General features: G+C 41.1%; 1 protein-coding gene across 4 annotated transcripts in view; it reads right to left on the bottom strand.

The window, feature by feature from the left end:
- Window positions 1–2,006: 2,006 nt before the first annotated feature.
- Window positions 2,007–27,798, bottom strand: part of SEC24B (SEC24 homolog B, COPII component) — a 51,499-nt gene continuing 25,707 nt past the window's right edge. For all 4 annotated transcript variants that reach the window (XM_084855839.1, XM_084855840.1, XM_084855841.1 and 1 more), the window contains 20 exons: window positions 27,708–27,788; window positions 26,627–26,817; window positions 25,103–25,278; window positions 23,819–23,921; window positions 23,172–23,298; window positions 22,811–22,920; window positions 21,107–21,219; window positions 19,179–19,297; window positions 17,048–17,103; window positions 16,050–16,256; window positions 11,813–11,936; window positions 9,540–9,698; window positions 8,571–8,744; window positions 8,241–8,351; window positions 7,723–7,898; window positions 6,782–6,919; window positions 5,890–5,994; window positions 5,210–5,302; window positions 3,623–3,726; window positions 2,007–2,162 (listed from right to left, as the gene is read on the bottom strand). In XM_084855839.1, the coding sequence (XP_084711965.1) occupies window positions 2,048–2,162; window positions 3,623–3,726; window positions 5,210–5,302; window positions 5,890–5,994; window positions 6,782–6,919; window positions 7,723–7,898; window positions 8,241–8,351; window positions 8,571–8,744; window positions 9,540–9,698; window positions 11,813–11,936; window positions 16,050–16,256; window positions 17,048–17,103; window positions 19,179–19,297; window positions 21,107–21,219; window positions 22,811–22,920; window positions 23,172–23,298; window positions 23,819–23,921; window positions 25,103–25,278; window positions 26,627–26,817; window positions 27,708–27,788 (2,582 nt within the window). In that variant the 3' untranslated portion in view covers window positions 2,007–2,047. The remainder of the gene's footprint in view (window positions 2,163–3,622; window positions 3,727–5,209; window positions 5,303–5,889; window positions 5,995–6,781; window positions 6,920–7,722; window positions 7,899–8,240; window positions 8,352–8,570; window positions 8,745–9,539; window positions 9,699–11,812; window positions 11,937–16,049; window positions 16,257–17,047; window positions 17,104–19,178; window positions 19,298–21,106; window positions 21,220–22,810; window positions 22,921–23,171; window positions 23,299–23,818; window positions 23,922–25,102; window positions 25,279–26,626; window positions 26,818–27,707; window positions 27,789–27,798) is intronic.

The following is a 27,798-nucleotide window of genomic DNA, read 5'->3' as shown; positions in this document are numbered from 1 at the left end:
AGTTCTATAGGATTGCAGTGTAAAGGAAGTGAACACAAAAACCAGCCAAGGTTTTTGTTTGTCTTTGCAGACGCCACTGAACTCTTTCTTTATAGGAATCCTTATGATTACTCTTGCTGAACTTCAGCCAACAATGGTGTATGGCACTCATCTGATCCCACCATCCTTACATTTTTGGTTATATAGTAGTATGGGGAAGAATTACTAAGCACTAGATGTCTTCCAACTAACAGGCAGCAGGTAACTTCAGCAAAGCAAATACTTCTCAAATGTTTTTTTCATAACAATTTTTATATACAAAATATAGAAGAATAAAACTTTAATTAATGGTTTTACAGATCATTTACCGTACATCATGGCTTTAGATGTTTTTGGATATTCAGCACTAAGTTCCACCAGAATTATTTTATTCCAAAGTAATTGTTGAGATCACACTTCTACATCTGACACATTTAAGGTTCCATATGATATATGTTTTCAACCAATTTCTTTACCAAAATACATTTGACTCATTTTATCAACCCAAAATGTGAAGTATGGGAAATGCCAATTTTCAAACGTTAGGTAACAGCTTCTTCAGATACAACATTCTTATGCTTTTACTCAGACCTAAAATGTGCCATAAATAAAGCTGAATAAGCAGTGACTTTCTTCTGATAAATCCTTTAAAATGCTTTGGTAAAATTAAGGTAAATGTAGTGTCACATGTATTTATCCATAAAATAAAATTAAGGTATGAAGGTAAAATAGTAACACAACTTTTGTTGCATACGCACATAGTGCACAGGAGGAAGTATACGGGGGTACAAATATATATTTGTGAGAGCACACAAGTATTTGTCATCTTGGGGGGGGAAAATGCATTGCTTTTAAAATGTCTTGCCCCGTTACCCTGTTAAACAAAACAAGTGAACAAACCAAATTTGTGATTCAGTACTCCTACACAGGGATGACTTGCCATGAGTGTCCAGGGCTCAAGTTCAGAAGAGCAACTTAAGATAAATGCAGGCCAGTATTTGGACCATATGCTGAACCACAATGGTTGCAAGGTATATAAAATAAACCAGAGGTAAGAGACACTATCCTCTGCCAGATAGTGTCACAAGCCAGTTATAGCCTTTACACAAATCCCGATCCAAATTCAGCAATATTCCCACTTACCCCTTTTCTGGGATTCTATACAATAAAGTAGTAAACATTCTTAATATAGCAAGCTAAATTTAATATTAATGTTTAAAATGTAATAATCACATAGATATAAAAACACATGATCAAGCAAAATACTTTTAATTAGCTGATCATAAATAAATCCACATAAAAGGGTTGATTAAATGAATTACAAAGTTGCATTTTCCTACGTGGATTCAGATTTTTTAATATGCATTCATCAACTTTATTCTTTAACTGGGATAGTGATTCATCACGAAATCACTAACACTGCAGCACACTAAGCAGTTCATACTCTGTAGTTACATTTTTTACATTTTCTTTACAAATGTTAACAGTTCTGTACATTATATATTTTTCATTTCTACAATTCATGTATGCCATATTGAAATTCTATAGTCTTCACAGAGAAAATGGTGAAGTCTTCAAATATGAATGATCTCTTTTACAAATTCATATAAACAGCATGGAGCACTGCACTTTGGCATCTCTGCTGGAGATAGTTTGGAAAGGCTACAATAATAAATGTTAGGGGGAAAGGCTCTGATTTTAGATTTCATTAAGAAATGCTATTCCACATCGCTATGTAAGTTCACCAACTTGAAACAAATAGAAGCACCGTATCGTTGCACTACTGGAAACGCATATAAACCAACTTAAAACATACTACTAAAACTGCATCATAGCCATCATTTTTATACTGAAGCAGAACTGTAAAATTCATTTGGAGATGTGCATTTTGTCCTTTCAGCTGAAAAGCTTTATGGATGATAAAGAACCCATGCCTGGTTTTACCACTTTGAGTGTGCTTCTTTCACAGCTGACATTTTGATAGGTAGTCCAGAAATGGGTTTTTTTTTTTGTTTTTGTTTCTTCTTTCTCACTTACAAATTTGTTGTTGAATGTGAAGCAAAAATTCATAGTAAGAGAATGCTGCTTCTGTCTTGTCTTCAACTAAGTTCTGAAGAAAATCTGCCTTTGCAGGACTTTCATCCCTAAAACGGGGGAAAAACACCTTGTTTTTACAGTGTTCACATGGAGCATGTTGGCTTTAATGCACAGAGTACACAGACAACAGCAACACCCCTCCCTGACCTTCTGTCTATGCTGGTAGCAAAGCTATTTAAATACATGGTAGAAATAAACTGGGCAAATTCTGAGTGTCATTCAGTCAGGTCTCAGTAAAACAAGGTAGAATAGCAGATTCTTTCAGACTCACATGATGGGTCAATAACATTATATTAAGTGTTAATCTAATACTTAAAAACATCAGATGAATAGTGAAGGAACAGCTGGCTAGCCATTCTTTATTATATCACAGGGGGGTATAGCAAGCAGCTGCCTAACCCTCCATTTCCACAGCCAAATTATCCCATGTCCAACAACATACTCTTTTATGTACATACTCCAACATACTCATCCATCTTTTAATTGCTAAACATACTTTTCTCCTATTACCATTGAGGACCAGGCCTAAATAGGCACTAAGGCACTCTCACCCACAATCCAGTCTCATCAGATGAGATTATGTGCTTCTGCCAGTAATGTCTCTGATTTTCCCCACCCCTGACTTTCCTGCCTCACCAAGTAGTATAGCAAGTGGGCATAGATTTACCACATCAAGGGCGCAATCCTATGCATGGTTACAGAGAAAAGGCCTAAACTCCCAGCATTTCCTAGCCAGCTGGCTGGGGAATGCTGGGAGTTGTAGGCCTTTCCTCTGTCTAAACAATGCATAGGATTGCACCCTAAAGCATACATCTCCAAAGATGTTAGGCACATCCTGTTTTACAAATAAGTTCCCATGATCCCCAACCTTCACTGTCCTATAACTATAGGGTAAAACAGGGGTGGGTTTCCTGAACATAGGGTAGGCAGGTTCTCCTAAATAAGCTGCTCAAGAGTCAGCTTCTCCTGGGCAAACTTTCAATTTCTTTAAGAGTGTTGCCTTTGGGACTGAAAGCAGAAACCCCTCCCATTATTCTTTGTGAAATTGTGACTGAGGCACAGACTGCTTCTTACCTTGCAGGCACCATTCCTAGGAACTGAGGTCCTGCCAGGTAAACCACCTTGCACTCCCAAGTTGAACAGGAGGGAGATCCCAGGGGCCAGAGTCAGTTGCAACCCATGGGCTATCAGTTTGCAATCCTTGTCTAAACCAATAGATATGACCATAATGCTTTGATAAGCTGAGGAGTTCTGAGCATTCAGCAACTTCCACATCTTCCTCCAATCAACTGAATGTCAGATCTGTATGTGCACTGAAGTGCCCACAGTCTCTGAACCAATGAAACCCAACGAAGATAATTAACATCTTAAAATTTTTTTTTTTTTTAACACAAAGTGCCTATTAAGAAGAAACAAAGAACTACTTTACAGCTGTGGTTAAAAAGATTACTGAAATCAGTCAATGAGCAATCTACAAATATTTACTTGGTAATATATGGATACTTACTTTATTACTTGAAGTACTGGGCTGAGAGTTTTACTGTCCTTAAGCCAGGAAATAAAGGACCTGGCTCTCTCTGAAGAAAGTGTATCTAATTCTGGAAGCTGTGTCTAGAAGAATTAAATGTTATTTATCATCTTAAATTGCAGAGGTATACAATATTCAATTAAACACCAGTCATGTGTTACATAAGCCAAAAATCCAAAATAGCGTCAGAACCACTATCATCTTTCTTTGTTCCATTATCTATATTTACTCAATATTTTTATTATTTTTATATTCTGCCCCTGTCAGACATATATCTCAAGATGGCTTATAATGCTAAAAAATACAAACTAACATACAACATAGCAAAGCAACACAATTAGGCAAACATGAAAAAGATCTGAAAAAAAATCAAGTGAAACGTTTACCGCCCATATTGAGAAATACTGAATTTGTACAGCAGACACTCAGAAGCCACTTTTAAGGTATAACAAGTGTTAAAATGTGTTTTCCTCACATGGCCCTGACCACAAGTGATTATGGGCTCCAAAAATCATTTGCTATAAAAATTGTTAGATAGAAAAAGCACAGGGAATGATCTAGTCCGTATAGATGGGACAAAGTTGCACAGGTACAAGGAGCATGCCAGGCTAGGGAAGCCCCCAGCGTGATGCAAGGAGACGGTGCACTGGTACTCCTGTACCACTCTACAGTCAGCCACAGCACACCATTCTACTTGGCTCCTTTCTCCTTCCTTCCAGCCCCAGCCCAATGAGCATCAGGAAGCACAGAAGGGTCTATAGAAAGACACCACACAAATCCTTTATTCAAACCCAGTGCTCAGAGCTGTTTGACTCTGACAAGCAGCTGCGGATGTATATGGGTATATGTAAAGGGACTCCCATTGCTACCCCACAGACAGTACCACACAGTCATGCACCAGTGTGGCATGGTGTGCTTATGTGTCCCTGGAGGCTGGATGTGGGTGGCAAATGTACCAGGACCTGTTTGCAGGTGCTGAGGTCTGCAAATGCTGCCATCTATGCACACAAACAGGGCACTGTATTGTACCTTTATAAGGGTTCCATTAATATATCTGTATTTTCATGGAAACCACATATAGAGGTTATTACAAAAGGTGGACAATGTACAGGTCACATACTCATGCCAAAGCATTATCGGTCACATCTCCTGTGCCTTTAATAGAACAATAAGGACTCTAATTACATTTTAACAAATATTTAGCCCTTGTGGTTCCAGACATGTCTTAGAATGGCAAACACTGCTAAAGGATCACAAGCAAGAATGCAAATAGCAGCCCATGTTTCTTATTATTTTCAGCTCTTCTGATTTCTAAGTTAAGGACTGCTTAATGGGCTGACTGAAGTGTCACACCTGATGGTATCAATTCTAAAACAAGAATACTGTAGCAAAAATGAAATACTATCCACAGAATGAGGTGCCCTATGCCAAGTGGCCAAAATACATCTCACAAAAGGAAATATACTCTCAGTTGCATGAACATAAGAATGAAATGTGTTTAAAATAAAAAGGTATGAAGATAAGATATGAAGATAAGAATGAGGCGTGTTTAAAATAAATCCTTACCAGTGTTTGAGGAACAGATGAGTAATTAGGGTATCCAAGGACATCTTTTATGAAGTTATTATCACAGCTTCTTCCAATCCAAATGTAAAATATCTAAAATATATTAAGAATGTGTCACTGAAGTAAACATCTTTGGTTAGATATACATTCACCAAGATGCTCTCGGAATTGTATACTTTAAAAAACTGATTTTAGAATGCATGGTAATTTACATAATGCAGATATGCTGATGTACTCATAGAATGACATATTTTATCAGAAAATAAGTTTACCAGCCCATCACAACAATGATAATGTAACACTCTTTTAAAAATCTAAAATGTTCAGCTATTAAGAACATAAGAAAAGCCATCAAGGGTCCATCTAGATCAACATTCTGTTCACATAGTGGCCAACCAGCTGCCCACAGGAAACCCACAAGCAGAACATGAGTGCAACAGCAACCTCCCGCCCATGTTCCCCAGCAACTGATGTACACAGGCATACTGCCTCTGATAATGGAGACAGCATATCGTCATCAGGACTAGTAGCCACTGATAGCCTTCTCCTCCAGGAATTTGTCTAACCCCCTTTTAAAGCCATCCAAAATTATCCTAACATTTACTTTATCTGTTGGGTACAATTAAAACATCCAAGATTACAGACAGCTAACAAAACAGAGCCCCAAGTATGGAACTTACAGAACCACAGTCCATAAGAAAAGCTCCTTCTCTTGTCAACTTCTCTGCAGTCAAACGCTGAAGAGGGGGCTGAGGTACAACTCTATCATTGACATGTATCGCACCCTATAACAAGAAAGTTACGCAGGTCTATGAAGCGGATGTGCTTTCCAGCAGAATTATGGTGAAGAGGAGGAGTAAATCCGGGGGCCTCTTGTCAGTGGGCCCCTGCTGGGGTGTGGGCCCTTGGCAGGTGCCTGACCATGCCTACCCTTGACATCAGGCCTGCCAACTCTTAGGAAACACTATTTAAAGGCCACACAACACAATCAATGAGTAAATGAAAGTTATAGATCACATTATAGAATATCAGGGTTGCTGCCAACTGTAAAAAAAGCAGAGAACAGCCTACTAGACATCATCCTGAGAACAAGCCTCATCCCCCCGCCCCTATTTTATGTACAATATCTGGGATAGAATACTAAAGCATTAGAAAAATGTAAATGTCCTCAATCAATTCAGCTAATTGTGAGGAGACTCCTAATAAAAGGCTTCAAGTTCATGACAAATGTATCCACTTTGCATTCTTAACAACTGGTCAATCTACTTTTGGGTCTATTGTCAAAATACATCCACAGTACTGAAGACGTAAAACACCACAACATTTTCATTCCTCAATGCTCACACTATATTAAAGATGTTAATACTGAGATGTTCATATGACCAGCCCCAGTTAGAAAAGTAGCTGCTGTGTTTTGAACCAACTGAAGTTCCTAAGTAGTCTTTTAAGACAGCGTCACATTACTGTAGTCTAATCAGGATGTTACCAGAGTGCTGATAACAGTGGTCAGGCTACCTCTGTCCCAGAGGGGTAATAGCTGTATATTAGATGTAGTATAAAATATAAACGTACCTCATCAGTAAGTCTGTCTATCCTGTATAAATTTGGGTATATCATCTTCATCAAATGAACCAGAGGTTGACTTTTTATTTGGCACATAGCATATACCCGATCATCCAAGCGTGTACTTGTGCCAGTTCTAAACGCTTTCTGTAAAAAAAGTAACCAGTTTAGGAAAAAAAAACTGTATTGGACCAGTAGCATGACTAGGTCAGGAACTTAAGTATGGCCAGTAGAATTTCTGATTCCTACCCCACACCCTTTCAGTGGCAAACAGACACAGAGCCACACCATCCCACAAAATGCTAATTAAACTCCCTTCCTTTCAGAAGAGGTTTGCCTGGGCTAGGGATTGCTGTTTTAGAAGGCACCACCAGCCTTCCTCTACACCAGCCTTCCTCTAGGTGCATGGAATTAGCTGCACAGTTACTGGACTGAAGCCAATGATTTTTAGAAAAACCAAATGAAATTAGGGCTAGCAACAGGCTTTCAGAAACTGTAATTCCAGCTTTTTCTTACAAATGTAAAATGCTAGTGTGTCTCTCTTAATTGTTATCACAAAACAGTGTTAATGATTTCTATAACAACCTTCCCTAACCTAGTGCCCTCTCGATGTGTTAGACTGCAACTCCCATCATTCTCAGCCAGCATGGGAGTTGGGGGTCCAACACATCAAGAAAGCATCAGGTTGGGGAAGGCTGGTCTATAAGTACTCAGTTTTAAAACTACGTAAGTTGAACAGTTTTGATAAGCAAGTGCCTATCGTTATACAATACGACATATAAGCTATTTACCCTATACAGGGCATCACATGATTCAAGCTTCACAATGCCCTACATAAAAAAATGGTAGAACAACAAGGTATTCAAACAATACATTTTTACATAATTCATGGATATTTCTATCATTAAAAATAACACTTTACAACACGAACCGCTATTTGTATGAAATACCTGTTTGAAGAGAGCCAAAACATACAGAGGAAACAGCCTGAAGGAATTTGGAGCAATCAAAGCAGATTGTTGGTGGTTTGATGCAGCTGACATATATGCAGACAGTGAATCTACCACTGCATTCACCAAGGCATCTCTAGCGTCTGACAGACTTGATGAAACTGATCGATCCACAGCTATGAAAAGTGAAGTAGCAGCAAATAATCATGAAAGAACGCCTATTAAGGGCAAAGAGCAGCATACCAGTGTAGCAACTGATGTGTTGCTAGCAATTTATCAATTCACTAGATAGCCTTGAAGATACTAAACGTCTGAATAATGCTAAGTGTCATTTGCACAAGACCAAAATGATACAGGGTTGAGGGAGACACAACTAGTTTCTGTTAACTGTGGGGAGAACTTTTAATTGAAAAAACAGAGTGGCCTATGAGTGATAGGTCTTCAGGCGAAAGTAATAGTTTAGCAACTTCTGCTCTCATTAGAACTATAAATATCTGAACCTTTTTTTTTCAACTCACCCATATTAGCTAAGAGGCATATAACTGCTTGCACATCTGCTCCAGCGTAAACATCTGTCAGTGAAGTCACCACAGGCAAACAAAGCGTGTGCACCCTAATTCTCCGCTCACCTGCATCGGAATCACCAGCATGGTAAGAATTAGGCTTATATTTCTTATCCAGAACATTTATGTTACACACTACATTTCTAGGACAGGAGTAAAAGCAATATGCCATGCATTTCATCTCAAAGCCAAAGCTGTTGGTAAAACCGCCACCTTCTTCTGTTTTTTGGCAATTTATTTTGAGAAAAAGCATCATAAGTGATAACTATATTTCTCTGGAATTACCTTTGCTGGAAGTATACAAAAGCGCAGTCTGAAAACAAACTAACGATGTGTCTGACAGGCTTTCCTCAATGGACATCTGAACTGCAAATCCAGCATCAGGATTCACATTGGCAAGTGACAGCAAATCAGTGGATCGCACAAAAAAATTGCCATGGAAAGTGTGAATTGAAAGACCTAAAAGCAAAGGGCAATGTTTAAGTTAAAATGGCAAATATTGAAAAAAAAACACTGTGCAACCCTAAGCATGTTTACTCAGAAGTTATGTTGAGTTCAGTGTGGCATAGCTCTAGTTAGCGCACTTAAGACTGCAGGCCAAGCTTTAAAAACATTGTTCTCAATACTGCAGAATTATGCCTGTTGATATTCTGGTGATAGAAAACATCAGAGCTGACATCAGGTTTGAGGGGACAAAGGGGATGGGCAGTGGAAACAGGTTGTGGCAGCACAGCACTGGACACCTGGAACGTCCTCAGCCCAGCTGCAAGAAAAGTACCAGGTGAGCACGCTGTGGTAAGCACCACCAACTTCATTTCCCCAGAATGCTTCTGGGCCCTGACATCGGGGGCAGGGCCCAAGGAGCATTGGGGTAATGATGGCAGCTACAGCACCTTACCTGCTGTTTCTCTTCTCAGCAGCAGGCCCTAATTTTTATTTTTAATGAAGGGATGCTGGCATCAGCCACTGTTGGCCCTTCTCCTTTTTCCAGTTTTGCGATTATGATGCTAGAACTTTCCCAAGAACACTCTGATCCAAGACATGCCACAATGTTCTACAAATGACTGTATCATTTACTTTTTGAGACACACATTTTGCATGGCATACATTTGTGATGGGTTGACACAGTTTGGCATGTTTGGATGTAGGTAGAAACTATTGTTTAAATACAATTCTAAAACATTTCTTTCAATTTTCACCAATACCTGATGCATCTAATAATAAACCAAAACCACTTCAGAATTTATACCATACCTTTTGTACATCTTATTCTCATGACTGCTTCAAATCCAATCTTTCGTGTAAGATATCTTTTAAGGTCTTTTTGCAGTTTCTCTGCTTGAATAGGGTTGTGGGTACGATGGAAAGATGGGTAGTAATAGATGCATCCAGCAGAATATTTGGACATGCAAGCTTTTGGTGAGGATAAAACAACAGTTAATATGCATCCATTAACCATTGCAATCCAATTCCATTTGTTAAACAAGTATTCACAAACTTAGCACTAGAAGGTAACAATGTTCCTATGCTTGCAAAATGCTCCTTACCAGTCTGATAAGGACCCCAATTAAGCAAGTTTGTCCTTAAAAGACTGCCAGGCCAGACAAGGAATGCTGAAGTAGCAAAGTATCTGCCAGCTTTTCTGGAATTATCTTCTCTCCCATACCCCTTTGCATTTTTAAAAGTGAGTCTTTTACACTGGTAAGCCAAATTATGCTGGTATACTTCTTTGAACTGAGACTGAGACCCTAGGCAGGTTTTACTGTGAATTTACTTGAAGAAGTGCCATTGAAATGAATAGCATTTATCCTACAGTATGGAATATTAAAGTAATAACAGGATGAGTGGGGCAAGAAAGGGTGAGTCCTCAACTGGTGTTGGAAATGACCACAGCTCTTTGCTTAGGAGTCAAAATAACAGCTTAAACAGTGTATGTCAGGGGTAGGTAACTTGGGGCCCTCCAGATGTTTTGAATGACAACTCCCAGCATTCCTGTCCATTGGCCATGCTGGCTAGGGCTGATAGGAGTTGTCTAAAACATCTAGAGGGCACCACATTGCCTATCTCTGGTAGATTTGTTAATTCCATGTTTTTAAAAGTGCATAAACTATGTGAAGGTTCATATAGCCTGTTCAATTTTCACAGCTTGGCCATGTCTATGCAGAAGAACAAATTGTATGAACTAGGTCCTTGGGGTGAGGTGGGGAGTGCTGTACCTGTAGCCCATGCAATTGGCAAAATTGCAGTGGTCTTTTGAGCTGCTACAACTGTAATGAATGAAACTGCTTTCCCTCTGTAATTGCATTTTTGTTTGTTGTAGTTGCTATTGTATTGTTAATTGTACTCAGTCCTTGACTTTGCTATTGACATGCTAAGCCTTTGATCAATTACCTTTTTATTAGATTCTTACTTAGAGGCCTGAGAAACTGCATTTCTCCATTCTTTCAGTTGGTGTTGTTTTGCTAATTGTCTCTGTGTTAAATCCCTACATGTAGAGATTTATCTGTTTCCTTAGCTGGATGTATGTTCTAAAAGCCAGTAAGTAATGCTTAGGGAAGGTGAGAATGGTTGTGTGTCTTGTTTCTTTCCTTTTTAGCATAAGGAAGAAGACTGGGGTTTAGGGGCGCATGAAGTCATCAATCAAGCCCCAAGACAGAAGGAAGATTTCATCAGGAACCGAAGTGAGAGGGGCCCTTTAAAGTGTACAGAGGTTATTGTTACAAACAACAGGATACATCCTTCCAGCCAGGCCTGACCTTGTAGATAAAACAGAGACACCGGAGGTTGTAAAATGCAAAAAAGGTAACAATTCCCAGGAACTGGTTTCAACTGGGTGCAGTTCAGGCATCTCTGTGAGGAGCCTAAGTGGGAGGCCTAAAGGTGATGCCCCAAGAAGATCCAAAGGCTGTAAGAACCCCAGAACAAAGAGAAGCAAGTTGGAGAGTACAGCAGAGCCTTCAACAGTGTGTGCAGGTCAGAACTCTGTTCCAACATCCCTATGGGACACCCTGGCCTGGCCAGCTTTGGGTTGTATGTATGTATGAATGAGTAGTTAAGTGTTACTACATTTCCCTTGTGGTTGTGGGCATTCCCACTCCATCTGCTGTCTTGGTAAATATAACTGTAAAAACTTAAAACCTTGGTGCGCTCCTTCAACTCCACTTCTATTATATCAGCCTCCACACAGACATCAACTGGCACCCCTATATGAAGCTGCCAGATCATGAACTTGCTGGTAATCCAGCAAGCTTTAAGAGGTGACTGTGCAGGGTCCACAAGCTGCATGAACTAACCAACAAAGTACAGAATCTCATGGAAAAAATCTCAGCATTCTAAAGATTAGATGTCTGTGCCTTATAATATTTCAAAATCTAGCATGAACGATTAAAATATAATTAAAAGTGTATATATAAAAAATAGAATTTTTGAACTTGAGAATTTTCCTTGACAGTTTAACAGAACATAAAATATGTTGTTTTCCAACACACATTAAACTATGAAGTAACTGTGCAAGTTAATACCCTTACCGAGAGAAGCCATATCTGAATACTGTGAGCTTAAAAGAAATAAATCCACAGCAGTTTGCTGTCCTGAACAATCTAGTGCCAACTTTTTATAAAAGTCTGTTGCTGGACCAAGATGTTGAACAACCTAGAATTAAAAAAAAAAGTATGGTAATGGGACAATGTTGCAATACAAACACAAAGTACATTTTTCTAAATTGTTTGCAAATTGAACACATACTGTTTATTATGTGTATGACTGTGGTATTTTACCTCACTGTTTAAACACTGGCCCAGTTCACACACAACCTGGGTTATTGTGAATAAGCAAGCTGGTGCACAATCATAGAATAGTAGGGTTGGAAGTAGGGATGGCGGAGAATTTCTCCACGAATCTTCGGGAGGCTGAGTGCCGACGCATTCGGCCCCCCGAAAGTGTTGGGGAAATTCTCCGCTGGCCCCCCGCCCCCCCCGGGATGGGACTTACCTTCGGCGAATGTCCCTCTTGGCGGCGGGTCCCAGCGGCGTTTCGGTGGCGTTTCGGCGGGGGTGGCGGCCGGTCTCCCAACCAGCTGCCGCCGCCGCCATTACAAAATAAAAAAGTACAGTAAAAAAAAAAAAACCACACCCGTGATAGGCTACGTGACGATTTACGTAGCCTATCATGGCTAGATTTCCAAAGTCAGCCGTGATAGGCTACATAAATCGTCACGTAGCCTATAACGGGTGACTTGGGGGGGGGGAAGCGCGTATGCAAATGGCGGCGCCCCATGGGTGCCGCCATTTGCGTTCCTTATTTGGACAGGGGTAGTCTACATAAAGATTTACGTAGACTACGGCGAAAATAAGGGAACGCTATTTGCGTTGCCCTTATTTTCACCGTAGTCTACGTAAATCTTTATGTAGACTAGACGTGCCAAAATAAGGAACGCAAATGGCGGCGCCCATGGGGCGCCGCCATTTGCGTACGCGCTTTTTTTCCCCCAAAGTCACCCGTTATAGGCTACGTGACGATTTACGTAGCCTATCACGGCTGACTTTGGAAATCTAGTCGTGATAGGCTACGCAAATCGTTATGTAGCCTATCACGGGTGTGTGTTTTGTTTTATTTTTATACTTTTTTTTTTCGCGGCCGGGGAGCCGGGGCGCTCCTCCCCGGCCTGAATTTCGACCGGGCGAGGCGGGGCGCCTCCCCCCCTCGCCTGAACTTCGGGGGGAGAACCGAAGCGCCTCCCCCCCACCGCAAAGCAAGCTGCGGGACAAGGTAAGTCCCTTTCGTCCATCCCTAGTTGGAAGGGGCCTACAAGATCATCAAGTCCAACCCCCTGTTCAATGCAAGAATCCAAGTCAGAGCATCCCTGACAGATGGCTGTCCAGCCTCGTCTTGAATGCCTCCAGTGTGGGAGAACCCACCACCTCCCTAGGTCATTGGTTCTATTGTCGTATTGCTCTAACAGTTAGGACGTTTTTCCTGATGTTCAGCTGGAATCTGGCTTCCTGTAACTTGAGCCCATTATTCCGTGTCCTGCACTCTGGGATGATCGAGAAGAGATCCCGGCCTTTCTCTCTGAGACAACCTTTCAAGTACTTGAAGAGCGCTATCATATCTCCCCTCAGTCTTCTCTTCTCAAGGCTAACCATGCCCAGTTCTTTCAGTCTCTCTTCATAGGGCTTTGTTTCCAGTCCCCTGATCATCTTCGTTGCCCTCCTCTGAACCCTCCCCAGTTTGTCTGCATCCTTCTTAAAGTGTGGTGCCCAGAACTGGACACAGTACTCCAGATGAAGCCTAACCAATGCTGAATAGAGGGGAACTAGTACTACCCGGTATTAAATCCCGGGATTTGGAAGCTATGCTTCTATTAATGCAGCCCAAAATAGCATTTGCCTTTTTTGCAGCCACATCACATTGTTGGCTCATATTCAGCTTGTGATCGACAACAATTCCAAGATCCTTCTCGCTTGTAGTGTTGTTGAGCCACGTATCCCTCATCTTGTAACTGTGCATTTGGTTTCTTTTTCGTAGGTGCAATCACTGTCTGATTGCTCCCACTGTCCAACTACTCCCGCTGTGAAGGGGAATGGCTGAACAGTTCAAGGACACTCCATCCCTGAGTTGTTTTTCATGACACGTGAACCATGAACAACAAACCATGGGTTTTCTCTCTGGCTTGTTAGGAGAGGGACAAGCCAGAGCTCCTGGTTTGGACATCCCAAGAATGACCCAGGGACAGGTTTTGCCTGGGTATTTAACCACTCCTGCTCACAAAGAGAGTGACTGAGAAGCATGCACCAGCACCTTCACTCGTTCACAACAACCCAGAGTTTTAAAAAATCCAGGGTTTAAAGCAACCTGAGTTGTTGTGACGTGCAAACTGGCAATTGTCATGTACTGTAGCAGATTATATGCCTTGATAGTCGGATATGTGGATATTTGGCATGCTTTCGTGTCTCCAGAATGTTACCACATTTGTGGTGAACACATTTGCTAGATAGTGATCAACACTAACTACATTATGCTATGATCTGAAAAGCACTTGTCCTGGAATATTCACACTAGCATCAACTCAAGTTGGACTAACAGAGATCTATCATCTACTCACTTTCTTCTCTTTGAATACTCGTATCTAATTCTATATGCCTCTACCACTATGTTCAAAAGAAAATATTTATATAGTAAATTGTCAGTGTGCTGTGAGATTTCTAATGGTTAACAAAATCAGAGAATTAACATTTAAGAATCATGCTGGGAGTTCAGCACATCAATTCATGAGATTCTTAGCACATTCACAGAGGCCAAGATGGACAAAAATGAATTAGAGTATTGTTTTTATTATTTACAGGAGCCTCATAGAATCATCCAAAATTGGTGTTAATATTATTCAAATACTACCTGAGAAATTATGCAACCTATAAAAACCATAACTAGGGCTATACTGAAAAAAAAGTTCTATACACAAAAACCTTGAGGGTTTTTTTTGCAACATGTTTAAATTATGCAATTAAACTAATATGTGTGCTTATTTTGCACAATTTATTCCACTTTTGCAAATTCTAGTAAAGGACAGGAAAGCATGAGGCCATTCCTAATTTTTTGAGATTTTACCAGGCATACTTTCAAGCCGATGTTCATAACTGGAAGGCTCAACATTTGTTTTGTTTAAATGGAAGTGGAAATACTTCAACCAATACCTCTATCTATCTATCTATCTAATCAAGCAATCAATCGCCCATCTGGCCGGTCACCCGCAATACAAACAGTTCTAAATCGATAAAATTCTACATTAAAACATCATATTTCTAAAAACACCATAACCCACCCCAAATGCCTGCCTGAACAATCATGTTTTTAATGCGTGGTGGAAGCTCATTAAAGAGGAGGCATGGCGGAGTTCCCTAGGGAGGGAGTTCCACAGACTGGGGGCCACCACAGAGAAGGCCCTTTCCCTTGTCCTCACCAGCCTAGCTGTCCTGGCTGATGGGACAGAGAGAAGGCCATTCAAGGCTGATCTTGTTAAGTGGCCTGTCTGGCATTGCTGGAGGCGCTCCTTGAAATAGGCTAAGCTGGGCCGGGACCGTATAGGGTTTTAAAGGTCAAAACCAACACCTTGAATTTGGCCTGGAAAACAACTGGTAACCAGTGCAACTCCTTCAGCACCGGACTGATGTGATCACGCCAGCGGCTGCCTTTAATCAGGTGAGCCGCCGCATTCTGTACCAGCTGCAGCTTCCAAACCGTCTTCAAGGGTAACCCCACAGACAGTGCATTACAGCTGTCTAGACGAGGGGAGACCAGGGCATGTACCACTGATGGAAGCAGATGGTCGGGAAGGTAGGGACGCAGCCGCTGTATCAGATGGAGTTGGTACAGCGCTGTCCGGCTCACAACTGACACCTGAGCCTCCATGGACAGCTGGGAGTCTAAAATGACCCCCAAGCTGCAGACCTGGTCTTTCAAGGGTAGCCGTACCCCATTCAATACCAGGTCAACATCCCCCAACCTCCTCTTGTCTCCCACCAAAAGTACCCTGGTCTTGTCAGGGTTCAGCTTATTCCTCCCCATCCAGCCACTCACCATCTCCAGACATTTGGACAGGGATTCTATAGCCAACCTTGGTGAAGATTTAAATGAGAGGCAGCGCAGCATGTCATCTGTATACTGATGACACTGCACCCCAAACCTCCTGATGATAGCCCCCAGCAGCTACACAATACATAGAGCCCTGTCTAATTAGTTATATAACCACCCCGAAGGCCAAAGTACCTTTGTGCTTGATCTTTGATTGGGATCTTCCCTGGACTGCAAGCGTCCTGTGCCCAAAGATGGTAACTGTGTCTGAAATACAGATATGCGCCCACCCGTTGGAGACATCAATTTGTAGGCAGCTTGAAGGGCTGGGCCTAATGCACTGTGTGTTTCTCTTGTGTTGGTGAACATATTTGGTAGCGCGTTCAGTAAGTCTTTAATTAGCTGGAAAATAGATTAAACTGTGTTAGAAGGGGGAAAATTGCATTGTTTATTCTGATTCTGCCTCTGAAGTCCCATTCCCATCAAGTGAAATACCTTCAGCTACCTCTCCAGATTCTGAGATTTCAAGCAGGCATCGCCCACATATTTTGAAATTTATCTTTGCAGCCATTAGTGCTAAGAACTTGATTGTTCTAAAATGAAAGCCAAGATGCTCAGAAAGCTGAAAGGATTTGTGGCTACAGCCACATTCTGTATTTTTCTGTTCTCCTCCGTAACTGCAGCATATGGACAACACTATTCTATATCGCAAGTCACCATACCATCATGGACATATGGGTTATTCATTTCTTTCCCACTAGTTGTTCTCTTTCCATTCTGCCCATAGTTCTCTTTGAAATGGGCTGCAACTATGCAATTTTCATTGACCATAAGCTGCATTCCAGGTCATTCTGATCTATCCGGATAGATTTCTTCTGAGCCACTCCAGCTGGCCTCTGCTTTTGCCCTACAAGGAATCTATATTTAAAGTCCAACTCTAAAGACAGCACAGGCCTTATCTTGACTGCTCAATCTGTCCTTGTCTATCTGAATTACACTATGCCAAAGGAGGCAAAACTGAAATGGAAGCTGGACGCAAGACTAGAATGCTACAGGCCTGATGTTGTCTTTAAGACTGAACACCCCTCTTCTAAACCAGTTGGTTTAATCAAGAACAGAGCAGTTAGGAAGAAAACTCTCTTCATTTTAGCATCAAATTATTCTGTGAATTGTCATATTTTGATCTACCTTACCTCTTTACTTTCATGCAGATTAACTAGTAAGCTATCAGGTGTAGGTAGGAAAACATCTATGGAGAAAAAATAGTAATTCAGTGCTAAGACATGTTAACATAATGTACTTTTGAAAGAACATTAAAATACTACAGACTTCCACGAATAAGCAAAAATGCACTTCTGTATATGCATAATGGGACAGTGAATTTTCCTTTCTAGATGTAGCCCTTCATGCTGTGTCGATATGTCCCCTGGCAGTGCATTGAATATGTACTGATGTGTCTTCACTTTATCTTGCAGGCATGACATCCAGACAATATTGGCCAATTCCATTATAATCAACCTAGCACAATTGTGTTACTCTTCTCCACATACTGGGTGGGTTCACATGTCATTCTAAGCCACCCTGAGAATAAGCCACGGTTGGTTGTTCGCTCGCTAACCTGACAGAAGATCGGGCGCTCTGTGGCTTGCAGTGGCTTGTTTCCCCTGTCAGTCCTCCTGGCAGCTCCGGAATGTATCCCAGGAGACTTTGCAGCAGAACTCCTTGTTTCCTTGGTCCCTCTGTCAGCACCCTTTCTGCAATTTGTCCGCTGGGGTTGCCGGCTCCCGAGGGAAACTCCCCCCCCCCCATCAGATCACCAAATAGAATTAATTTTCTGAGCCCTTTGAATGTGGAAATGCATTCGCAAACTTAGCCCCCTGCCCCCCCAGTGGATTGCACTCTTGCACAAGAATGTCTGTCCAATACTTAGCCCAGTGTACTGATACCCGCTCTTGTCAATGTCCTTCTCAATTTCACCCTCCATTTTGCTGCTTTCCTTGCTAGCAAACATCTTTTTTTTTAAAGGCTGCTTCATGTTCCAATGAAGAACACCCACCCCTCAAGTGCCTTCTCTCCTGTAGCCACCAGCCGCTTTTGGCTCTCTCCCCACCACCCTACATCAGACTGCAAAAAAGAAAATAATTTTCTGAGCACTTATGAATACAGGAATGCATTCACAATCTTTAAAAAACATTTTTTAAGGGACTTGCACTTTTGCTCAAGACCATCTCTCCAATACTAGGCCAACCATAACCCCCTCTTGCCAATGTCCTCCACTTGGCGCTTCCCTTGGTAGCAAATACCTCTTTATTTTTAAAGGCTGCTTCACTGAAGAACACCCACCCCTCAAGCCACTTTCGGTCCCATTCTCCCCCACCCCCAATTTGTGCCTGCAGCTTCCCTACGTTGCTAGCTGTCACATATACATATGGGTTACAAAGCAGTGAGCAGAACTGCTAAACATACACAAATGTCATGGCAAAGCTGTAAAACGGGATAGAAAATTGCACAAATCTCAAGGCAGAGCAATAAAACCAAGGGGGAAATTGTGCAAACCTCAAGGCAGAGCAGTAAAACTAAGAGGGAAATTGCATAACTCTCATGATAAAGAAGTAAAATGAATGGGAAAACTAAAAACCTTACGGTAGAGCGGTAAAACAGAGGCACAAATTGCAAGGCAGAGCAAGAAAACAGAGGGGTAATACATGCAAGTTTCCTAGAAGCGGACATTCACTCCTGCGCATTTGTACAGGCCCCCCCCCCCCCAATGTTGCCAACGTGTCCAGGACACTCTCCGGTGTCCTCTCTTCTCTGTTTTTAGGAGCACAGGGTGGAGGACACTGAGAAGGGATGAGGGACGATGGAAGCAGCACTACCAAGCTCTCAAGGTGTGGCAGGGGTTTTCATCACTCTTGCCAGGCAGCTCTCTAGCCATTGCTGACAACCGATGATGAAGTCACCCTGCTGGGTTCAGATGACACAAGAAGCCATCATGGGTATGAACAAGCCTAAAATAAGCCATGGGTATTCAAGGTGGCTTGTTCATGAAAAGTAAGCCACTTTGCGGAAGCCGCACCTGCGCAACACGGCAACCCACCATGGCTGATCAGCCATGGTGGGTTATCGTGTTGTGTGTACCAAGTCACTGTGTGTACGCTGACAACACTTAGTTGCTTCATTTCATGGCTTCACACACCACCCTTTAAAAAACTTTCAATTCTCTAAAGTATTATACAGCATATTAAAGACAGCCATCTCTTCCTGAAGTCCAATTTACTCTCTCATTTTTATTCTGCCAATTTCTGGGACAATGAGCCATCTTACCTTCAATTTCTGAGACAATTAGCATCTGAGGCTGGGATAGCCCTTCCTGCAAGTTGTAGAACTGAACAGTGCTGTCAAATGTTATGAAGCCTATTCTTGTTCTTGAATCTCCAGGCAACCTTAACATTAAAAAGAAAAACAATCCTGATATATTGTTTTAACACAGATTTGTGATATTGAGTCTTTAATGTTAGAAAGCGATGGTCAACAGATATTTGTCAATGCCAGAAGACAGGGTACACTCCAAATGTGTACAGTGTAGTGCAGCTCTGTACCTATGTTTACCTATGAAGCCAGCATGTGGTTGGTTCTTGCTCAGTTCTCCTCCCATCTTCCTAGTAATTCAAAAGCCAACAGCCTCTTACTGAAGCAAAGTGGGAGGTAGGGAGAGATGAAAAGAAAGAGTTCGAGCTCCCATGGGCTGGCTCTGTACTAATCACGGGAACTGAGTTATGTAGCTACATGTTGCTTAGGATTTTTGACTCTTTCTTTCTTAGAGTACATTGTCATCAGGATGCTCAGCCTTGCTGCCATTTTGAGCATTTTCCTAGCCCTTTGGCTCCTAGAAACTCAATTTTGTCTAGGAAGATACTTCAAGCAGAGGCATAGGAAACCAGGACAAAGTTGCAGTGTAAACTGACAGAACAAGTGAGTACTTCCCGTCCACTGGCCAGCATGCCTGGGGCCTCCAGAACATGCAAGTACATCACTCCCCACTTGGTTCCTTATGCCATCAAGTAATATGGGCACATGCTTTAATTGGATGATCTAGAGCCGTAAATAGCAACGGTACTGAGCAGGTAGCAGTAGAAAACCCATTGGTAAACACATCATAGATATTTGGTCATCCATTAACACCCATTAGAATCCATCAAGATCAGGAAGCTACACCTGCATATAATCTCCTGTTGCACTCTGGACTTTTGTGCACTAGACACCTAAGGAAAACCAAACCCTCAGTATCATCTGCATTCCTTCTGTCCCCTCTTTTGATCCTACAGAAAAATCCCACCCAAAATCATGATTTTTAAAAGGAATTCTTTGCACTTAGAAGTCAGTTTATCCAGTCTGCCATTCGCTTAGTTCATCTACCCGTAAGGGAGAAACTAAGTGAATTTGTGCCTTGCTCCTATTTTCACCAATACACTCTTTTTTTGTACCCGCTTGAGGAGTTCAAAGGGAACCCAGGTTTTTGTTTTGTTTAAAGTTCCCAATGGTATGGAGCTCAAGAGATCCTATGAAGGCACAGCCTACGCTCAGTCCCCCATCATAGCCTTTTTCCTGTATATTTCTAAACAACAAGCTACATCTTGTTATTTTAAAGTTTGGGTGTCTAACCCAACAGTAATTCCTAAGGAACAATCCATGCAAACCCAGTCCAAAAAAATGAACTCACAGATCACCACAGACCCCTGAGGAACAGCCCTCTTTTAAATCCTTCACTTTGTAATAGGTAATATCTGCACTTCCATCTCTTTTCAGTTTCTCTCTTGGTTTCTAACTTTGGAACAGGTACACGTATATTTGCAGGCCAAGTTACTTACACATTCTGATCTCTATCTCCAACCCAATTAGACTCTCATATGTTTATCCAACTCCTACTGCCCTATCTCCTTGATAAGGTAGAAGTCTCCACATCTCCATCCTTTCAAAACACTTGCATGATGCACTCTTGGTCTTTTCCTCCCATACCCAACCTTCTCTACAGATTTAATCAAATAACTGCTAGTCCCATTTGAACGCTGTTCACATAATTATTCTTTCTATTTCTGTAATTAACTAGATAATTCGATTATGCTGGCACAGGAGCAGAAGAGGGAGCATTGTTGTCAAGTGAGCAAACCTAGCAATAGGCCTTGTCAGTAATTATCTGAGGGGCTGTTGTATCCAGGTCATAAATGCACACAACAAAAAAAGAAGACTCTTACTTGTCGAGGTTTTCCAGCAAAGACTGACACACCATTGACAAGTATCCAGCTTCTACTGCATTGTGGGACACATCAAAAACAAACAAATACACTGCAGGCTGAGGAGGACGAAGCTGTAAAATAAAATCCGTTTTTTTAACTTACAAGAGCCTTTCTATTCTCTATAATAGAGCCGTGGACAAATGGCCTCTTGAAATACTCTACCCTATTTTATTTTATTTATTAATCAATCAATCAATCAATCAATCAATTACATTTATATCGTGCCTTTTCTCCTCCTTAAGGAACCTAAGGCAGCATACACAGTCCTCCTCCTCTATTTTATCCTCACAACAACAACCCTGTGAGGTGGGTTGGGCTAAGAGTCTGTGACTGGCCCAAAGTCACCCAGTGAGCTTCCATGGCTGAGTGGGGACTTAGAACCCAGATCTCCCGGCTCCCAGTCCAACACTCTAGCTGCTACACCACACTGGCTCTCTCTGTGAGCATTCAACAATTTCGTCAAATTTTTTGAGGGGGAGGAGAAATTCTTCAGCAGTTTCTCACATGTAAGGTTCACCATTGGCAGGGGTTGTAGCACAGCTTGTAGTAGGGGTTGTGGCACTGGTAAGAAGCCGCCACTGCTGCGCATGCTGTATACAGTTCCAAGAAAGAGATGGAGCTAGTGCTGTGCAAAATCCCGTTTCCTCCAGTTTCCTGAAAGTTTTCTTTCCCCATGAAAGATGATTAATTTTTCTGCCTCATTCTCAGGTTGTTTCATAATTCATTCTGAATTTCTTTTGGTGGCATTTCTAAGCTTACATAATCACTGCCTGCATTCAGACGACTGTGGGGGTGAAAGAAGCCATCGTGGTTTCTTCCCCCACCCCCATGCGTGCTGCACACGCAACCACAATTTGCATATTTACTGGTGATGAAGCATGGGTTGCTGTGTTGTACGAACCCAGTGCAGTGCAGGCACCAGAACCACAACCCACATGGCAACCTGCGCTGCATCATGGGTAATTATGCAAATTGCAGCCAGAGTGTAGCATGCACAGGGGCGGGGAAAGAAGCCACAATGGTTTCTTTCGCCCCCATGATCGTCCAAACACGGTCACTGTGAGGCGGCAGAGTGCTGTGTGTGTTTTTCTTTCTATTACACTTCTTTCCATTGCTCTGAAGCCTCCCAGGCTGCCTGTGCTTCTGGTTCTGGAAAAGCCCTACGGGAAGAATTACCTTATGATGTCTTCGCCTGGGCTTTAATTGAAATCCAGGAAGCCAAGGAGACTACAGGCTGCCAGAGAAATGATTGTACAACGAAAGACAGGGCACTTGTACATACTCCTTGGCCACCTCATAAGATAAGGACAAGAACCCTGAACAAAACCTATGAGAATTTCTCCAAAATATTCTTCTCATTTAAATTTCTTTTTGAAAGCAGTTTATTTTCTATCCAATTGAAAAAGAATGGTTGAAAAAAATGTGGAAGAATTTTTGGCATAGAACTAATTTATATCCATGAGCTGTCTGTTTTTCTATCACACATTACTGTGAGACCCACTTTTTACAACTGCACAGCCCCCTTAAAAAGAAAATAAGGGGTTGAAAGGAATGAGGTAGAACTGAATTCTCAAATCAACTCCCTCCATCCCCAAACTAGAAATATCCCCAAAATTACAGGAGTATTTATTTTAGCCAAATGTTTTAAAAATGTACACTTACCATGTAGTCTGAAGAAGCAATGAATTCCACTGTAGAGTTTTGGACTTCTGGCCGCTTGTGAGGCTCTCCATAGGATCGTGTCAGAGGATTGTACATAAATTCTTCAGGAACTAAACGATTATAAAATAAATGCATTATTCACTGTGGAATGTACAGATAACATGCCTGGTATCACCATGACATGTACAACTGCACGTGCAAATATATTCTATGGGGACTGCACCACCCTGTATTTGAGAGCTACCTGCCATGTAGCAGCAAGAGAGGGGTGGGGGTGCTTTCACAAAGGAAACTTCAGAAACCTCTCTGTACGCAAACTCCTCATGCATTCCCTGAGTGTGGCACTTTTATAAATACTTACCATCATTAACTCTGTAGCATAGGTTACACTTCCACCTCCTCTGGTCAATAAAAGAAACAAAAGGGTTGATGTATGTTCTGCATGATCTACATCTCACAATGGTGTTTGATGTTATCACAGGTAATTGCTACAAAATAAAGAAAATTGTGGCATATAAATTTGAAGGAGAACTTTCATAAAATGTGTGATAATGATCTCCTACCCCAAAGCACCTTAAACTGCCAACAACAAATTCAAGTGTTTCACTATTCAAATTAAACTTTAAATTAAGGTAGCTGCAACCAAGATAGGTAAAACAGGTCAGTCATTAATTATAAGGGTATAAAGGCTACCATCATAAATCCATTTATTTTGAGGCTACTTTTATTGAAATCTGTGTGGCTTGCATACAAGTAACTATATTTAGAACAGATGTACAAGTAAAATGTTAACAGTGATCTGCTGAAAATATTTTCTCTGTAGTTTCCAGTATTGTACTTTGCTTTCAAGATGAATGATTGACAGTTATATAGTACAATTACAATTTTTATCATCTTAAAAGTATGCTTTTAGTCTGTTTATATTTTAAAGTCTAACATTTGATCCATGTATTTAAGTTTGGCTAAATAAAAAATGTGGAAATAACTTTTTTTTAAAAGGCAATTTACCGTTAGATCTCTGAAGGGATGTAGAAGCAACCCCAAAGGAAGTTTTGCTTTATTTAGCAAAGCCTGAGTCTGTGGAATATTTGTCAAAGTGCATCGAAATGAGCTAAGTGAAAAATAAGAAGTGTTAGTTTCAAAGATCATGATCAATAATATTATTTGTTCTACATAAAAAGGCCCGGCTGCTCAAGAGTTACCATGTTATCCAAATAACCAGAACCTGCCACCAAACACTTCTACATGATGGAATGTATTCAGGTACTTAAAGCAAAATTCAAAGCTTGAACAACTCATCCACTGACAGTTCACTCAGTGGGGCAAGTAGTGCAATGACCCCACCCCTTGCCAAAAGAAATGCTTCCCTATTCTCAGCATGAAACACTCTAGATGCAATCATAGTTCTTCATCCTTAGTAACAACTCTAATGCATAAAATTGTTGGTGACAACATGCATTTATCTGGGATGCAATACAACAGTAAAAGCTCCAGTTGCCAGAGCCTTCCAACATTTCACAAAGGGCGAGACAAAATTTGAAGTTGCATTGAAAGGGCTGGAATGTTTGTTTGCGAAATCTGCACCATGGCCATTCAGCTGTAGCCACGTTAACAATGTGAGAGTATGAAGTGACATTCTAGCATAGCTCGGTCAGCACCAAGCAGTAAAAAAAGACCTTTTTTTAATATTACCTAGGCACTTAGGCAATATGTCCCAGTTGTTCTGGCATAAGACTAAATTGTGATATATTGGTTACTGCATCATCTTTTAAGAACCAAAATATTGCAAAATCATATCATTTGCCAGTTACGTTCCCGTTGGACTTACTCTCCAAACCAGAATTGGCAACCAATGTTTAAAGCGGATTTGTGAATTTTGACTTGGATGGCAAGTACAAGCCATAGCTTTCTGACGCAGATATTCTGGCCAACTATGGTTTGCCCATACCAAGAAATCAGGGAGGGAACTAAGCATGTAAAGCTTGGGGCCAACTGCCAAACCATGCTTTGGCAATTATGTCAAAAACACCCAAGAGTGTTCAAGGGTAAAATGTGAAGACAGCTGAAAAGAAGTATTCTCAATTTCCTTTAAGCCAAATGGTTAGTGTATCTGCTAAAAGGATATATTTCAACATATAGGAATGGAATTTCCTCCTGTCTGAGAAATAATTGTTTAAAAAATATGATTATGGGATCAGGAGACCAGTCAGGGATACTACCTCACACAGATACTAATAAAACCAACAAAGGTAAAATGATAAGCATGCCGAAGACTGGAAGTTTTATACCTACTCTGGGCTGCAGTTCAATCTCTTCAGGTCTGAGTTCAAATTAGGCACAGGAGCTAGAAGTGGAACAATAGGCAGAATATTTCTATCTTGAGTAAGGTTGATAGGTCTCAAGCTCTCTGGCTGCTGTATACCTAGTCCTCCAAGACTAGCTGACAGTTGATTCATTGTAGGATATTGCTGGAAAAGAACATTTTAAATATTTACTCTATGGCATTAGCTTCTTAATCAGTGCCTGTTTAGTCTTCCCCCTCCCCAATCCCTAGTAATCAATATTTTTAGCAAGTGCATCTCCTAACAGGGTCCCTAATCCATCTTCTATCCTACACTCTGGATTAGATCCAGATACCTCCCTGCAAAAGGGGGTGGGCTAAAGCTGACTTTCCCTCCCTACCAGCCCTGAAACATATACACACACCCCGCAAATGCTTCCCATCAAGAGTCAGGGGAGTTGAGAAGGGAAAGAGAGCAAAAAATCAGGCAGAGGTACCTTCTATCCCATTCACAGAAGGTGCTTCTACCCAATTTTCCTCGATCTCTCCCTTCCTCCTCAGCCTACTGCACCTACCCCATTCAGCAGGGTCCGCTGACCCCCAGGGGAGTATATGGGGGCTGGCAGGGAAAGGAGGAATAGGAAATTCAGCTTCTATATATCCCTTTCCATAAATCTAAATCTCTCTCATTCCATAAACTACTCCTGCCTCCTCCCCTTCCAAACTCATACCCACAATATGTCTAACCAGGACATATGAGGTTCATTATAGATCCACTGATAAGCACTCTCAGAGTCTCCGCTTCTTCTACGGATTTCCTCTGTATGGTTTTTTAATAATGCTCCTGGCACACTTTCACTCCTGGACCAATCTGGACAGAATAACCAGTGAAAGCCTTTCGTGCTTTCTCATTACAAGATTAATCATAATCTAGACCTAAAGAACATGCTAGGTAGCATAGAATATGAATCGACATGCTTACAGGCCAAGATGTTTTTAGGCTTAACATAGCTGGGAAAGTATAACACATCCTACTTAAATGAACTTAGTACATAAAGTTAATTATATGTAGGTTGTTAAGTAATATATATTACTTTCTGATCATTACCACAGTGGAACAGCAGTCACTAATCAGTTATAATTGCTTGGATTCAAACCTGCTCTTGCATGAGCAGAAGACATTTCAACTTAAGCACAAAGCTCACCCTCCCAGTTATTCCCTTCCCACCACAGCCCCCTCAGCCACATCCCAAGCCATTCTGGATGGGCCCCAGATCCCAAGGTGCAGCTTTTCAAACAGGCTGTGGCAAAAAGAATCCCCTGCGATTGGGAAAGCAAAAATACAGACAACACAGAAAATTTCACAGTCCTTTTGTTTTAACTAAAGTACAAAGAATATTAATATTTTGAATTCAAAGAACTAGAATTCCAACCCTGATTCATATATAACTACCTGTTAATACTCTCTCATTCACCTAATTTGTCACAAACTGCATCAAGCACACACAGTTCGGGAGGATTTTCTTTTCTCTGACCTGTGGATATTGAGGAAATCCAGAATTATATCCAGAATTGCTAGGCTGCATGGCCGGAGGTGGCCGAGACGGTGTTACATTCTGGTAGCCAGGCTGCAGAGTAGGATACCCATAGCCAAATGGCTTAGAGGCTTTAGATGTCTGGGGAACTGACGGAACAGGAGCTGGACTACTCGTTGTAGAACGTGCCTCTAAGCAGGAAAAAAAAATTGTTCTTAAAAACACTGCCTTGCTCTTCAAACAAGCAAGCATCAATATGAAAGGAGCTGAATATGAGAGTGAATGATACTACCTGTCATTAACAAAGCAGTAAAGTGGACTTCAGTTAAATATTTAGTTGTGTTGTACCCACCATGTATCGGTATTGAATACACAACAATAAGATTAATATGAACACAAACCATAACTAAAAGCCCAGCATTATGTTTCATGTCACTTGGTTTCTAATTATTAAACAAATTTCACATTATTCTTAAAACAGGGCCGTAGTGAAAGTTTAACTAAAATAAAACATTATGGCATTATATATGCTTTCTTACATATTTAACCCTTTGACGTTAAATTCAATGGAACCATCCTGTAACTCAAGTGTGTTTGACTGCAACCTTACAGCAGAATTAACCGGTAAGATCACCAGAAATTATGGCATAAAACCCTATGCTTTACAGACAAATGCCAAACATATTTTTAAAGAGCACAATATTTAGAACTTCAAAATTAAAGACTGCAATCCTATGCAAACATATGGGAATAAGTCCCACTAAAATCAAATAGCTTTACTTTTAAGGAAACTTGTTTAGGATCATGTTGGTTGTTAGGGAACTCCATCACAATTTCATCTAATGTGCAACTTGAGAGGCAGAACTGATTCAGCCACTTGAACAATATAGTGTGCACTACTTGAATCTGAACTCTCAGGAAATCATATATAGATGTATCTCCATCTTCAAAACCGATTCATTTTGTGTATCTGGGTTGTAAAAATATATCATGTTTACTGCCATCAATATTTTAGTAGGTTGATATTTTTTAAAAAAAATATTAACATTAATATTAACATGTTAAACAAAACACAATTCACCTGGATAGCCACCTCCTTCAAGGGTATCATAATTGTTGAGAACAGGAGACGCACTGCTAGTAGTGGAAGAGCTGTCAATAGCTAGAAGGAA

This window comes from Heloderma suspectum, chromosome 5 (assembly GCF_057233095.1).
Source record: "Heloderma suspectum isolate Gila_16-S chromosome 5, 16-S_ref, whole genome shotgun sequence".
Lineage (NCBI taxonomy): Eukaryota > Metazoa > Chordata > Lepidosauria > Squamata > Helodermatidae > Heloderma > Heloderma suspectum.
The sequence above is the reverse complement of the archived record's forward strand: the minus strand, read 5'-3'. Positions and strand labels throughout refer to the sequence as shown.